The sequence below is a fragment of the Callionymus lyra genome, chromosome 2 (genome assembly GCF_982586985.1).
Source record: "Callionymus lyra chromosome 2, fCalLyr1.hap1.1, whole genome shotgun sequence".
Taxonomy (NCBI): domain Eukaryota; kingdom Metazoa; phylum Chordata; class Actinopteri; order Syngnathiformes; family Callionymidae; genus Callionymus; species Callionymus lyra.
In genome coordinates this window covers 28,863,224-28,878,497 of record NC_141819.1, presented here as the reverse complement: position 1 = coordinate 28,878,497, position 15,274 = coordinate 28,863,224, and the positions used below count along the sequence as shown (strand labels likewise).

At 42.1% G+C, this 15,274-nt stretch overlaps 1 protein-coding gene across 1 annotated transcript; it reads right to left on the bottom strand.

Moving 5' to 3' along the window:
* Window positions 1-264: 264 nt before the first annotated feature.
* On the bottom strand, window positions 265-13,742 carry lmo4b (LIM domain only 4b). The gene is made up of 5 exons (XM_087784509.1): window positions 13,412-13,742; window positions 12,481-12,721; window positions 6,578-6,674; window positions 5,240-5,395; window positions 265-978 (listed from the first exon to the last, which is right to left on the bottom strand). Exons 2-5 carry the CDS (start codon window positions 12,714-12,716, stop codon window positions 970-972), a joined length of 498 nt encoding a protein of 165 aa, XP_087640635.1. The 5' UTR covers window positions 12,717-12,721; window positions 13,412-13,742; the 3' UTR covers window positions 265-969.
* Window positions 13,743-15,274: the final 1,532 nt, after the last annotated feature.

Genomic DNA, 15,274 nt, shown 5'->3' with positions numbered 1-15,274 from the left:
ACTTTTTCAATGAGATCATTGGTTTCTGCAATCGTCGGGATTAAACACATAAAAAGTTTCAGGTCAAAGAGAAATCCAATAAATTCTTAACTCAGCAATATTTTTTATTATTTAAATACACCATACTGGAGCAAATGTCTCGGAAAATATCACAAATAAATCTCTCTTTCATTCAGCGATTGAAGACGGTGAGGACCTACTGACTAGACGCTAGATTCTTCAGTCTGCCATGTGGGGATGGTTGTTGGGGGGCAGGGGGGTCTTGGTGTGGAGGGGTGGATGTACTGTAGCCACGTCTGGACGACAACATTTACATGCATTCTGTACATACATGGTAGTTTTACAAATACACCGAGAGTGTTCATGATTTGTACTCCACATAAAGCCACAGCTTGTATATTTTCTTCTCGTTTAAAACCCCCAACTTCTTATATATACCACCAAAGGAAAGAAAAACACATTCTCCTTTGACAACAGTAGAATATAGAAAGTGGAAACACCAGGTTTGCGGGAGAATAGAAATAAGGGGTAAAAGAGGGAAAGTCCTGGTTTTTCCTGAAAAGTCAAAAATGATGAGATTTGAAAAAGTCTTAATCTCTTTAGCCTTGTCTTTTTTTTTTCCTCTTCACTGGAGTCACAAAGATATCTTTTCTTGTTTCTGACGAGTCTCTCCGATTCCGTCGATTCATCTCAAGGTCCTGGAAGTCAGTGGGATCCCGACTCTCGGTGCGTTAAGTGCAAGAATCCGCCCGTGTTCGGGAGGAAAAAGCCGATGTGGAAGGCCGGGTTGTGGGTGTGTGTGTGTTGCGGGAGGAAAAACGCCGGGGTTACCGGGAAGATGGGCACGAGATTCCCTCAGGAGGAGAGCGGCTTGAAGGGCCCGCCTGCTGCTGATCCACGCCGTCCTCAGGTGACGATGAGTAAGGGCTAAAATGAAGGCACACATCCTGCTTCCTGTTCGCTCTCCGTCTAACACACCTGAGCAAGAGAAGAAAAACAATCATTACCAGCTCTCAAAACACCAGCCATGTTTCACTCTGATGACTCAACTTCGTGCCGCCTGTGGTGAAAGGCCCTTGTTTAATTTATTGATCAGCGAGGCTTTGAACACCATCTGGTGTCCCATTTACTTTGCATTAAGTGAAAAGTGCCTTCATGAAGCCGTTCTCTTTGCTATAATTATATCTGCACTCACACATGACAGGAGGAGTTGTTCACTCCGCTGTAACTGAAACATGCATAATTATCTGGTGGGGTTCAACTTTTTTTTTTTCTTTCTTTTATTTCCCATGATTCCGAGGGGCCGATTTACTTTTCCCTTCATCCCTCAAATCACAAGGAGGGCTCGGGTCTAATAGTAATTGCGCGCCCGTACTTGGGGGCTAATTAAAGTGAGTGACACGGGGAGGGTCTCACTCCCCTGGGTCAGAGCGGCTCTGGATGAGAGAGGTAATTTGTCTGTTCTGAACAAAGAGATTAGGAAGACGGTGGGAAGGAAGCTTCATGAGAGAGCATCAAATGTCCGGGCGCCGCCGACGTGACCGACACCAATTAGGTCGTGACAAAGATGGCGCTTGATTAAAACAAAGGTCAGGGACAACGCATTCAGAATGTGCCGTGATGTACGAGTCAGTCACTGGACTCGCTGTCCAACGAGGCCTTCACTATGGGTGCATGTGCGACCACGTAATTACGCAAATGGCTTCCCTTGTTTCGCCGGGGGCTTGTGTTAACATTGTAAATTGGTGCAACAAAAATAATTTCCACAACTATTTTGGAGCCAGCTAAATTAAATTAGTTTCCCGGAGAAGAAATAAAGGTTAGGCAATGAAACGGCTGTGATAACAGTTTGTTGTAGTACACATTCCAGGCCTGTATGTGGCGCTGCAGTGCTCTGCAGTATAACAATGAAGAAGAAGCTTATGCCGATCATTGTTGTTGTGTTTGAGCTATAACAGACTGTTCTGTCAGTTTAAATTTGAGGTAAATTTGAGGCTGTGAACTCAAGTCCCTTTTTACATTTTATATTTTCTATTTTCATTGGCATTCTGTTTAGTTAGGCAATAATCAAGATTTCGATCAGAGCACTTCCTATGTGCAAACGTCAACTTATTTTTTTTTACACTTTTTAATGAGGGAAATATACTTTATCTGGATGATTTAAAGACACATTTAATAAAAATATTAACAAAAAGACACATGTGACTATGACACCAACACAACTGAATGTTTCTTTTAGAATCCAAAAGCTAGAAGGTTTGTAATGCATTGTTCAGTTACAAGTGAATGACTTTAGGTCAAAGCATCTCGACCAATAGATGGTGTCGCCTTAACATTACATTTCGGGTGAAAGTCACACGTGTCATCAGACCAGGAAGTGTCCGACGGTTGGATGCTTGGAAAACGATCCGATTGACACCGGAAGTGTCTTTTTTGTTGATATAAATTGCGTGGTACAAAGTGTACTATTCACTCATATAAAAAATAGTTTGTATTTACAGCGCATGACATCATCACGTAGAAGGTACCCGGACCGAAATAGTAGGGCGTACTGATATGGTTATTACACCGGAGAAACTGGATAAAAAAGGTAGCAAAATCCATCAATAAGTGCTGCTAGCATGGGTTAGCAAATGAAAGCTAACAGTAGACTACGAGATTTCTATCAGCTGACAAACACCGTCTTTATCTCACATTACCAACTATGGAGCTTCAACCTCGACTCCCCCCTTCAACACCAGTATGTGCGTGTCCGCATGTGCCAGGTCACACTCGGGACCGGTCGTAAACTACCACCAAGAAAAAGTTTTCGCAAACACATCCGCCGGAGCGCCGCGCCTACTGGTTAATTCAAGTTTAAATAAAATAATGCGTCTCCAGCTCCAGCCTGCTTTGATAAAAGCAACACAATCCTGGTGTGATGAAGTGCTCCAGCAGTAAAACAATTCCCATTCACTCTGTGGGCAAGATAACAAAAACATCCCCTGACTTTCCTCCCCACTCACAGATGTGTCTGTTTATTTAATAATTCTCTCTCTGCTATAATTAAAGCACTGCGGCCAATATTCAGATTGCATTTTAGCATCAATAATTCAGCAGTTTTCACTACAATTGATGTTAGCGCATAAATAAACAATGAGGCCTCATATTTACTGCACCAGCCGCGCTACCAGGGACGCGGGCTGAAATGCGGCGGGGGCTTTAACAGACTTTTAAAATTAAGCTAGATAATGCAATGGCTTTCAATTTGAATGTGAAGAGCTCTTAGAGCCCTAAGAGCTGATTTGTTAAAGTGACAAACCCTTAAAAGGCCCGTGACGTGGAGGGAGGGAGGAGTGTAGTGGAGGGCCGAGGGGGGGCTTAATGGAGTTCTCCTCTTCTCACAAAACCACTCAAGGTGAAATGCATGCTCTCAACAATATAATTCCTCTTTCAGTCAGACTCTGACACACTCCAAACAGCCCCCATATCTCTCTGTGCTCTGCGAGCAGACGAGGTATCAATAAAGCTCTTGTTGTGAGGCAGAAATGATTACATCTCCTACGGGCAGAATGAAGCTATCCTGAAGAATGAAGTTATCCCTCGTATATGATTAGGCCTTCTGTTTTGCTTTCACTGGAGGCATGGAGATCAAATCAGAGGAAGCCATGACGACAGCTTCTATGATATACAAGCTGCCGCCGTCTGCCTGTCTGTCTCCCACCTCAGGCCATGGATGCCTTTCGAGGAACAGCTTTGTTCCAGTGATCCAGCACTTGTTGATGGAGCACTTGAAGGCTATTTTCGGGGATGTTGGTAATACCATTCGACATGAGGCAGTTATTAATAAAAAAGAAAACCAAGATCACTGACTTGACAAAGATAATAAGCAATAAAAATGAGAGTATATGTTCGTCCACCAGCTCAACTTAATCATTGGAACTAAACATCATCAACGTCATATGGCTGAAACCATCAAGTAACAAAGATAATTAAATTAATTAATTAGATTAAATATATTAATCCTGAGAAGTGTGCCATAGATTCCAACTGATTTAGAATATCAGTTTTAACTTGTTTATTAGTTCAGAGAGTATGTACCTGCTCTAATCTGTCATGAGACTCGTGCACGAAATCTTTATTTACCTCAATGTTATACAAGTTCTGTAAGTATGTGAGAGCCTTGAAACGCAGCCGACACATTTTAAAATTGTAAAGTTTTCAGGGGAAAAGCAAAGTAGAAAAATAAGACAAGAAAAGGTAGCTAAACATGAAATGAACACTTCTAAACGTTGACTTGTAAAATATAAAAAGACCAAACTTAAGTAAAATATGATTTATCGTTTCATTTTACTTAATACTTAATCGCCAAGTTATATTAAGAGAAGAACTAGTAATAAATAAAAAATATTTAGTACAAACATTTTAAGGGCATCATAAGTGAATCAGTCGAGGGTCACTTGTTGCCCCCAGACAGCAATTGGCCAAAGTCTGTTCCAACAGGTTTTTCTACTAGGAATTTGAGAAGCTATAGCTATTGTAGCATTAGTATTCAATTATATTATGGTGATCGCTGATGTAAAATACATACCAGATTAACTTGAAACACAAAACTAGTCAACTTTATATCATCTCAAATATATATATATATATATATTTTTCTACACTCTGAATAGTAACTTCGTTCAAGCACATCAATTCAAATCAAACTACATAAATAATGACTTTAAAAACCCTAATTTCTAACTGTTGAATCATTTAAGCTCAGATTGTTTGAGCATTGAGCTCCTAGCAAGAAGCAATTGTGTTGAATGTAGTCTTTGGTCACAGTTTTAAACACTTGAACTCTTGAGTCTCTATGTGGCAGCAACAAGAACAGCGTCCGCTTCACTCGTGTCGACAATTCACACAGATTTTCACTCGACCTCTCCTGCCGCTAGAATGATGGAAAAATCCATTGGCTGTCGCAGAGTGAAATTCATCTCTGCTCTGTAGGATTTAATATCTGTTGCATGCCTTCCAGTGGAGTTGAATCAACCACATCAATATAAAGAGAGTGAAAGATGTTGGCGTGGAAATTACAGCTGTTTTTCTTTCCCCGCTAATGGCCGCGGCTGATGGATGACAAGCCCCTGCTAACTGTCCCTTACTTTCAACTCATCAGCCGCACCTTTTTTATATTTTGGGAGCGAGACCGCAGACCACCTCTGCCATGTTTCAGCAGCCCCTAAAATAGAAGGGAGAGGAGCAGGGGGTTTACCTTCTGATCGGGCAGTAGTGGGTTCGTCTGCAGGGAACTCAAATGGCCATTGATGAGTGCTGTGGGTCTGTCGTGTTCACAGAACAGGCTGCCGTTGATGTAGTGGAAGCGGTCCCCTGGGACGAGCCGGTTCCGGCAGGTGGAACATGTGAAACACTGAAGAGAGAGGGGACGAGGGGGGAGTTATAATTTGATCAGCACCAGGTTTACAAACCAACAGAGAGCTGCACCTGTCGTCGGTAGGTTTATAAAGTTTTATAAAACTACTCAAGTTACATTCTAGAATTGGAACTTTTAATCGTCTAACTATTTAATTTGACATTTTCATATCGTTTTCAGGGAGGGAACCGTTGTGTACCGAGTTCAGAACCAATGGCTGGGCCAGGACTGCAGACTGTTAACTTTTGGATTTGGACACCATACCTGGTACATTTGTTGCATTAATTTACCGACAAGGTCTTAGTTGTAACATCCTGAACTTCCTGCTATTAATGGTTGTGTGCATCAAGAAGGGTTTGTCATCTTTACATGTTATTGTGTAAAGCTCACAGTGCATCTCTTTAAGAAAATACATTCATTTTTTAGTGACAGTTAAATGTCTCCACTTGACCTCAAAAGTGACAACAGTTACATTCCCATTTCCAAAGGAAGCACAACTTATATACTAAAGTTTAAAATTATAAAATAATAATACTTAATTTTATACTAATGAATCAGAATAAAAAAAATAAAAATAAGATAAAATAAGATAAACAATGGTAAAATATCTTACTATGTATATCATTTGTAGATCCCTTTAAAAAACACATAAATCAACACATAAACAGTAAAAAAAAGTGATCAATAAACAAGATCCAGTGCAAGAGTGGGGGCCCACTGACCTTCAAGCCAATTGAATTAGAGATTAAATTAAATGGATTGCTAAAACCACACCATGTATCACCATAGAGATGGACTGATGAAGCAGTGTCATGTTGTTTAGGTCAGTAAGTGGCGCTATTAGTTAAAAATGATGTTATGCATCATTAGAACAGTGGCTGTCATCTAGTGGGCTCTGAAAATAATGACACTGCTTCATGAAGCTTCATCAGAACATCATTATTCACCACCAGAAAAAGTGAGATTTTGCTCCAAGTGCTGCTAATCTGTCATATTAAATCTCCTTCCAAAACATTTTATCTGGTTAAGTTGTACACAGAAAAGTTGATAATTGGGTGACAATGATTGTTTCCTGTGTAAATATTATTTATAATAAATATATGCATGAAAAGTCCAAACTGAATCTTGAAGTTTGTAACCAACCTTAAGAAAAACAACATTGGTAAAAAGAAGATTCACCTTAAGATGGTAGACGTTCCCCTGCGCCCTCATGACCAGTTCACTGGCTGGGATGGACTGACCACAAGCACTGCAGGCTCCACTGTTTCCAAATAATCTGTGTGGATGAGAGGGGGAAAAAAAAGTGGGGGTTACACGGGAAGTGCAAGCATCAGCATAGATTTGGCGACATTAAGTCGAAGAGTAAGCGAGTGATCTGTATCCAGCACAGAGTTGACAAGCTCACTATTTTACATCAACAAAACTCCTCCACAGAAATCATTACGACAAATCAAATCCCGCTGCTCTCTCCGCGAGCGCCTGAAATGGCATATTACTTTTGGAGCCATTTTTTTTGGCAACCCAATAATAACCTGCAACACAAGCAATCAGAAGCTAAGCGGATTTGATTGTACATCCAAGGAAAGACATAGTGCTTTTGCCATTAGGAGTGGTGCGGACGCTCCGTCACTGCCGTGTTTCCATTAGAAAGCCGCAGCTACACGGGTTGATATATAATGTGCATGGGTTAACCTTTTCAATCATGGTGTCAACACTTTAGATTTGCTTCTGCTCATCTCTTTCGTCCCTAACCTTCTCCCTCTCCCCTCTTGATAATGAAATGCTTGCTCCAGCTTCCTTTCTATCTTCCTTCTGAGTCCACAATTTAGATTACTTCATCTCGGTGAGCAGCAAACTGAATGAAATTTCGATTTGAGCAGAAAGTAATTTACTGGGATCTGGACCCATTTGTCATCATATCTCACCGGGTGTTTGCTCTATCACTGCACTTTTCCTAAGCAATCAAATAAGACCACGGCATCTGACATGCTTCGGAGAGAAGGGGAGCGAAGGACGGGAAAAGAAAGGGACGGCGAGGTGGGGTGGGAGCGAGTGGGCAGCTCTGCAGTGAATGGATCAGATAAAGTTGTTTGGGCTGAATTAACAAGAAACAAGGACGTCAGGAGAAGAATCTGGCGTCAAAGGTTTAAGCTAATCACAGAGTCATGTTAAAACGCTTCACTCTTTACGCCATATATTGTATTTGCTGGAAAATTCGGTGTTATTGCTTTTTCTTGAGATCAACACGACTTTTAAGGAGAAGGCGTTTAGTAGTAGTGGTTGATTTTCTCATTTTATGGGACAAGAAATTGACATTAAATGGAATATGATGGAATAGGAATTAAATGTTATCATTATATAAATGTGAAAGAAATTAATTCTATCAAAGTCAAAAGACTAAAGTAAATAGTAATAATAGCAAGTAAATAATAGCTTTAAAAAAACAAAAAGCAATGAGAATACTATTTTTCCTGTGTGTTTTGTGAGGACATGTTGTTTTACACCTGCACAGTTGGAAGCTGAAAAAGAAATATTGGAGAAAAAAAATTTAAATACAGCTTTTATATCCAACTTTGACAGCATGACGTTAAACAGCTGTATTTATGATCTACACGACATGGTTAAAACACAAACATAACATCTATACTATAGAAAGTTAATGAATAGTTTTTTGACAATACTTGGATGTTCAACTAAACAATATAAAACATTGTTTTTAGTGTTCTGCTTTGGAAAAGAGATGCGTGTTAAAGTGAATTCAAGGACATTAAAATAGTTTGTTTACCGTTTACAGCTTTTGTGTGAAACAAAAAAAAAGTTCTTATCCACTCGAGCGACAATGTTTTATATGTGAGATTTAAAAGGAGAATTAGACAATTAATGTAAAACTTTGTTTACAGATAAATGTGTGAATTTTAAACATCAACAGCTCAAAGCACACCTGAAATTGCACATTATATTAGTAGAGTAACAGTCTTTGTTATTTTTTTGTTGTTTTTTGTTCAACTGGAAAAGTACTACATCTTTATACTAAAGCATTTATATGTTTTCCAAATATTTAAACATAACAATACATTTGGATGGAGTAACAACAGTATAACAGATTGTTTTTTCAAGATGTTTATCATAGTTAAGAGTGACCAGATATATCTATACTTGAAAACAAGTATTTAACAAAGGTATCCATGTTGTTGTTGTTAAGAACGATTAGAAAAAAGAACATATCTCTTCTGACATTAAATACATTATTTTAGACAGCATGTCTAGACGTTACATTTCCGTGGTGTGAACCTAATCAAAGATCATCTATAAGGACACCACAGTATCTACATGTCTGTCTGCAGCTTTACATTTGCAGAAATATTGCACCCAGCAGTTGTTAGACGAATTGACTAACAGGCGGGAGCTCTTTGCAGAAGGGACGCAGCGAGAGCTCTCGATGAGACAGCCTCAGCAGAAGCAAATTTTGTCTTGGCATCGTTCGGAAAGCCTCCGTCAAAACTCAATTTCAGAAACTAATTAACTGGAGACTGCAGCCACAACCCTGCCAATTCTGGGCTTTCACTGCAACAAACATGTCCAAATCAACATTTAGGCATCGCTTTAGGACCCGCGAGCGGAGTCCCGTTCACCTGCAACGACTTAAAACTTTAGGTCCTGAATGTATTCTTTATGTTACACTCGCTCCCACAGGAGTTCTCCCTCTCCCCCGGTCTATGTGTTTGGAAACAAAGGCAGCCCTTTTTTCTTTTAATGCCACGACGTGGGATTGGAAGCAGGCTAATTATTTTACCAGAGGATAGCTCTTGATAGTGTTTGATTTAAGGGCCCTAAGCCTTTAGGTGCTCAATTAAGTTACTATATTGGTTTGAACTTGGGCTCTAATGGCCTCTTCTGCCAGTGAACTACAGCGCCAGGGTGAAGCCGACACCCCGGGTCAGCATAATTAAGGCCAAGGGACTCTTTAATTGCAATGACACATCTGTTTCAGCTTTTTTTTTTTTTCTTCCCCCCCACCCACCCCCTGAAACACTACGAGCATTAAAGACACTGGAGAATGGCTTCATCTCAACGCCTTCGCCATGCTAGCGACGGCAAAACAAGCTGAATTAAATCAACACATTTGGGGGGCTGTCTGTTGTCTACATAGGCAGCCCCTATTGGATTTCAGCCCTGACTGCCAGGTGAAATATAGGCCGGGGATGTGCTCGCGCCTTTGACGGGGGTAAAATTACCCCACAACAATGATTTCTGCAACGCACTCCATTAAAAATGCCTCTCTACATCAGCAGCCAAAGCACCTTAAAAGCACTAGGCCATATTGAAACTGAAGCGGGGCTTTGCATAATGGCGAGAGCTGCATTAGAGGGGAGTGGAGGGCGGGGGTGGAGGGAAGCTTGTGGGGATGAGGGAGGGCACATGGATCCATGCATGTGTTTTGGATAGGAGGGGAGGGATCGGTGTGGTCTGAAGGTGGCATTGGGGGGGTGGGGGGGGGAGGGCATCAACCAAATTACACTTGCTTAATTCTGAGTAACAGAGCTGGCCCCCCAAGTGAATTGAAGGCCTTGAATTAATTCCGTTATGACAAATCAAGATAAACGTTTCCCCTAAATTGCGCCCGCGATTAAATTAATTTCCGAGATCCCGGGGTTCGTCCCGGCCTAATAGTTCACGTTCTCCGCCGCTGTCAAGAGTGCTTGAGTGGGCGCACTTCAAAGTGATATTAAATAACAAACTATTAGGTTTACCTCGCACGTCCTGTTGGAAAAGTGCCATTTAATTACCTCGGCTTATTCAATTAAGGGGGACGGCATTCTCCACGAATCCAGGAGCCACAAGTAAATTAATTCCCCCCCGACCCACCCACCCCCACTAGCAGCCCACAGAAATAATATCAGCCTCAGCTTAAAACAACATGATCCGCAGTAAATGGAACTTTGCTATTAAGCCTTCTTCACATGCGGAGGTGATTTCATTAGGTTTTTTTTTTTCTATTAACGTGACTGGGATCCAGACTTCAGTAACCCCAGGTTCAAGATGAGCTTAGAGGTCGATGTGACAAAGTTTGAACTCTAAAAACACAACCTGGCCAATCAGAATCTGTTTAAGAATGTCTCTTTAAACGTATCTCTCATATTCACAAGTGATGTAAAAGCACGACAAGACACAAGCAGAAACAAACAGGGAAACGCTTCACACAGGGTCAGCCTTACATGAACCCCCCTAATTGAGAATCCCCCGGCAGCCACTCATGCATCATAGATGAGGGCTGTGTCATCGGAATTGTGGACAGACAAGTAATGAGATTATAGTTGTCGTGTTAGCCATCAGTAGCGCTGCGGAATTACTTAAACAATGACAATGGGGTGCATTAGCGTAAGTCCTGGGATGCCTTTCGGAAAACGATGGACTTCTTATGCAGGTCGTTTCATACGAGAATTCACCAGTTGAGCCTCATTAAAGAGGCGGAGATAATGATGGCATGATTGTCGAGGATGTCACGATACACCAGACAAAACAAACACGAGGACAAATGTTCTTGAACACCCTTGTTTTGGAATGAAAATAGTTTCAACGTAAAAGTTATATCACCCGTGAAATTGCAGCTCTCACGGGCTGAACTTAAGAAGGCAGCTGAAGTAAAATTGTTCTCCGTTTTAATATGAATATAAATATGAAGAGCGGCTATAAAAGAGGGAATTCAATAAGCGACACAAAGTGACTGGAAAGAGTTTGAAAAAAAGAAAACATCAGACTTGAGTGTCCAGACAGCTCAAGTTTGGCGTCACAGTGTTTGCAGGATGCAGAGCTGGTTCTTGTCTGGAGCCGTTTGTGGCTTTGGGACTATTCCAATGTGATTGATGGGAGATGGATATCGTCCCGAACTGAGCCCAAATCCCATTATAGGCATGATGTGATGCGTTCCGACTCAGTCGTCCTGATCAATCAGATGAGGATCCCCGCCCTCCCCTCCTCACCGGGCCGTATTAATACAAGCTCCGGCTTGAAATGTATGTTATGTCGACAGTTTTGCAATCTATTACCGAAATGAGACTGTCCCTTTAAGATGAAAGCGAGATGAGAAAAGAAAGACGGGGCAAAAAAAAAAAAAAAAACCCTAGCAAATGGCCGTCCCAATAATCCCTTTTCTCTATCCGTCTTTCTCTGTTGCTCCCTCTCAAAAGCCAATTTGGTTAATTAAATGTTTTGTTTGCAGTGTGCCTCTCATTCATTTCGGACACGTCATCGGGAGCGGATACAAGCCGGGGACCAGATCTCATTAGATAAAACCTATCAGGACTAAAGGAAATGGAGGGGGACTATAATTAAAGCATTTAATTGTGTGGACTCACTGTCAGATGTTTTTTTTTTTCTTCCCTTCCACCCGCTCTAATCTTTATCTCAACAGAGATCTCCCCCCGGTTCCATAATATGCAAGCTGCTCTCAGTACAAGTGGAAAGGTGTACCCCCCCCCACCTCACCCCACTCTCCCTCCTCCCCTTTAACAATTTTTAATTACGTTACGCTCCCATTAACACTGAAGTACCCCCTTTTGACTCCCACCCTTTTCCTGAGGTGTGAGCTGAGATTTCACTTAAACTAAGAGTAAAGTTCTGGAAAGTGCTTGAAACTCCCCGGGGTTGGTCACGTGACCCCCCCCGAAACCTGCATTAGCAGGATGAGGATGTCATCAATAAGTTGTTGGGGTGTCCGACACACCTACTAGAATATTTAAAAAGGGCTGCTCTTTGCTAAATGAACCCTTTTTTCGATGGGCGTGTTGAATTAAACGTCTTTAAAAATCTAATAACGCGCCACCCACTTGACTCCCCGGCGAAGACCTGGTGTCCTCTGGGTGAACTGGTCCAACTGTTGTTTCTGCACACATACCAGGATGTTTGACCTCGCTCCGGGTTGACTAGGAGACTTGAACCAACACCTTTAATGTTAATAAGATATACGACCCGCTGCTCACCATTTGACCCCCTTCCGTAAGTCATCTGTTCCAGACATCATCATCATCAAATTACCCCCCTCCACCCTCCACACCCCCTTCCGACACGGATTTCTGTCTCACCTTATATAGTCATTTCTACAAAGGATCATGCCGCTTTTCGTGTAGCACGACGTCCCGATCTCCCCCAGCTGGGCCTGGCAGCAGGAGCACTTGAGGCACCGACTGTGCCAGTAGCTGTCCATGGTGTAAAGCAGGAAGCGGTCGGCGATCTTGCCCCCGCAGCCGGCGCACCTCTTCCAGGAGAGCGACCCCGTGCCCACCGGCGGCGGCTGGCTGTTTCCTCCAGGGTTCACCATGATCCCTAGATGAAGACAGGAAAACTTTTTGAGTTAAAACTACTTTTTTAAAAGTATGACAATGGGTCGAAAAAAAAAGTGGACTTCATGTTCCGCGAGGGGCCTTTCTCATTAAGGGGCCAATCTAGACGCATTCTTGGGGCCACACAAGTCACTTACTGGACTTAGTTTATCCATGATCACCACTCAATAACATGTTTTAAGCATTGGGAACTTGGGAAGAAAAAAAAAAGTGGCCCCTGGCCAAATCCGTTATTCTTTCCCAATGTGGACCAGGGGATAGAGCAGGACTTTGAGAGGCAGGTAGGCTCATTAGAGGGGTTGGAGGAGGGGAAGAGGAGCGTTCAAGTAAAGCCCATTAGCGACGGCTCTGAAGGGGGGACACACACACCCCACACACCAGGACTCTGATTCAATCTTAAAGTGACTCCCTTTGGATAAACAACACCCGACTCTCGTCAAGTTTCATCCGGGGAGACGGAGGGGTTTTCATCGGGAAGGGTTATGGAGCTTTTAACTTAAATGGGCTCAAGTAATTACACAGAGAGGAGGAGGGAGGAAGGAGGGAGGAAAAAGGGTGACATGTGGGAGATGGCAGCTGCTTTTTTTTTACTAAACAATTAGCTGGAAAAAAGTACACAATTCAAGAGCATAACAAGGTTTTTTTTAAGCGTCAAGTTCATGCGGAAACACACCTCGTTTTTGCTGGAAAAAAAGGGGGAGTCAGTCCGGGGAGAGAGAAGAAAAAAAAAGTGGCTGTTGAAAAAAAAGTAGAAGAAAAAGTCGCGGCGCAAATGGAGTTTTCAGATAGTATTTCCACCGGATGGGTTCTGCTTCTACTGCCTCCCAACTAGTTCGACGTCGCGACGCGCCAAGTCCATAGCGAAGGTTTTTTTTTTACGGAGCAGGTCTTACGCCCGCTGGAGTTTCCTTCCCAACCACCGGGGAGCAGGAGAGGAGAAGAACGGGGAGAGAGTTTCCGCGGCTGCTTCTAGTGCTGGTGCTGGTGCTGGTGGTCTCGGTGTCTCCGTGTCTACATGTGTCGCTGACATGAAGACGCCTCCAGTACAGGGAGGGGAGGGGAGGTGAGTGTGACGTCAGGCCCGCCGCGGCCAATCACAGCCAAGACCAATTGAGAGGGATAACAAATCCAGCCAATCGCATGCGAGCATTGCCCTCGAGCACGCGCGTGGATGGAAAGCGATACATTCCCGTCGAAAACGTTTTATTTATAAATATTCTTTGATCCAAACTCCAGAAGGAAGGGAATAAACACTTCTTTTTTTTTTATTATCTGTCACTATGTAAAAAAATTAAAATAGATTCTCACTATATAACTGTTTCGATTTTTTTTATTTTTCTCGTTCCTCGTTTCTTTTCCTGGCAGCGGCCGAGCCACACACAGTGGCAGCTGCAGTTGCCTCCCGTCTGAGTTTAATTAGTTGACATTCAATAACTGCTTTAACCGAGGATGACTCCAACCTCGGGGGCATTGAGGGGAGTTCAAAGTCTGCGTAGTGGCGCCATCGTCTGTCGCCGGGAGGAACTGCAGCCGCCCGAGCTGCGGGTTTATTATTACAGCAGTCGTCAGTCTCAGGTCGTTGGTTTCATAAACTATTGAGGCGGATTTGTTCTTTTACCACACTACGTGCCTCATACAGTTTACCAGTGATATACAGACCGTCTGAGATTGAAACCTGGGGGTTGCTGGGTCGTCTTTACTGAGCTTTTCTACTGACTGTGCTCTGGTGGGTTTAGTCCGGTCACCTGTGCCACAGACTCTTCAAAGGTTAGAGAGGAGTAATGGACTCCTGAACCAGACTCTGATAGATTCCATATACTAATTGAGTCATGACAGAATAATGTACTTTCAACAACATACCTGTACATATTCCAAAAAGTCCATTAAAAGAACAACCAATTGCTTTATCTAAGCACAGTGGTCCTCAACACCCCTGGTCTGGGAACAGGTACTAGTCTGTGAGGAAATTATTTCCAGGGCCAACGGAAAGTTGGGATGGTAATAAACAAACTATTCTTTATTACTCTCTGGACTATAAATGGCCTGTGAATCTGGACTTGTCAGGTCATATACATAAAAACAATCTTGTAAACTAGTGACAATAAGTAAAAAAACAACTCTTTATGATTTGCTTTTATTATGTTTTACACGTTGCTAAAAAAAAGTCCCTCATTATAGCCGACATGCAAGTGTCTAGATCAGACATGTCCAAAGGGGCTATTTGTGAACCTTGAGTAGATGTAATGAGATCTGCCTTCCACATTATAAAATTGTGTTTTTCAACCAGAGAATGTAAAATACACAATGTTTTAAGAATAAAACTTACAAAAGGTCACACAAGCTTTTTGTGTCCAATGAAAACAGTCCAAAGTGAAACTTCCAAGTGTTAATTCCTAAATACTGAAATATTATTTAAAAGTTAAACATTTTGTGTTGAACTAGACTCAGTTGTTGTATTTCTTGGATTATCTAAATGAGATAACTAGTATTATTTCTATAAGTATTGTTTCAGTGACTATTTTAATGCCATTAGAGT

Excerpts from the sequence above, each read along its gene's own strand:
- lmo4b (XM_087784509.1), bottom strand. The coding sequence starts at position 12,716 with ATGGTGAACCCTGGAGGAAACAGCCAGCCGCCGCCGGTGGGCACGGGG. Across the intron at positions 6,675-12,480 it reads TGTAGAAATGACTATATAAG|ATTATTTGGAAACAGTGGAG; the intron begins GTGAGACAGAAA and ends TCATCCACACAG. Across the intron at positions 5,396-6,577 it reads GGAACGTCTACCATCTTAAG|TGTTTCACATGTTCCACCTG; the intron begins GTGAATCTTCTT and ends CTCTCTCTTCAG.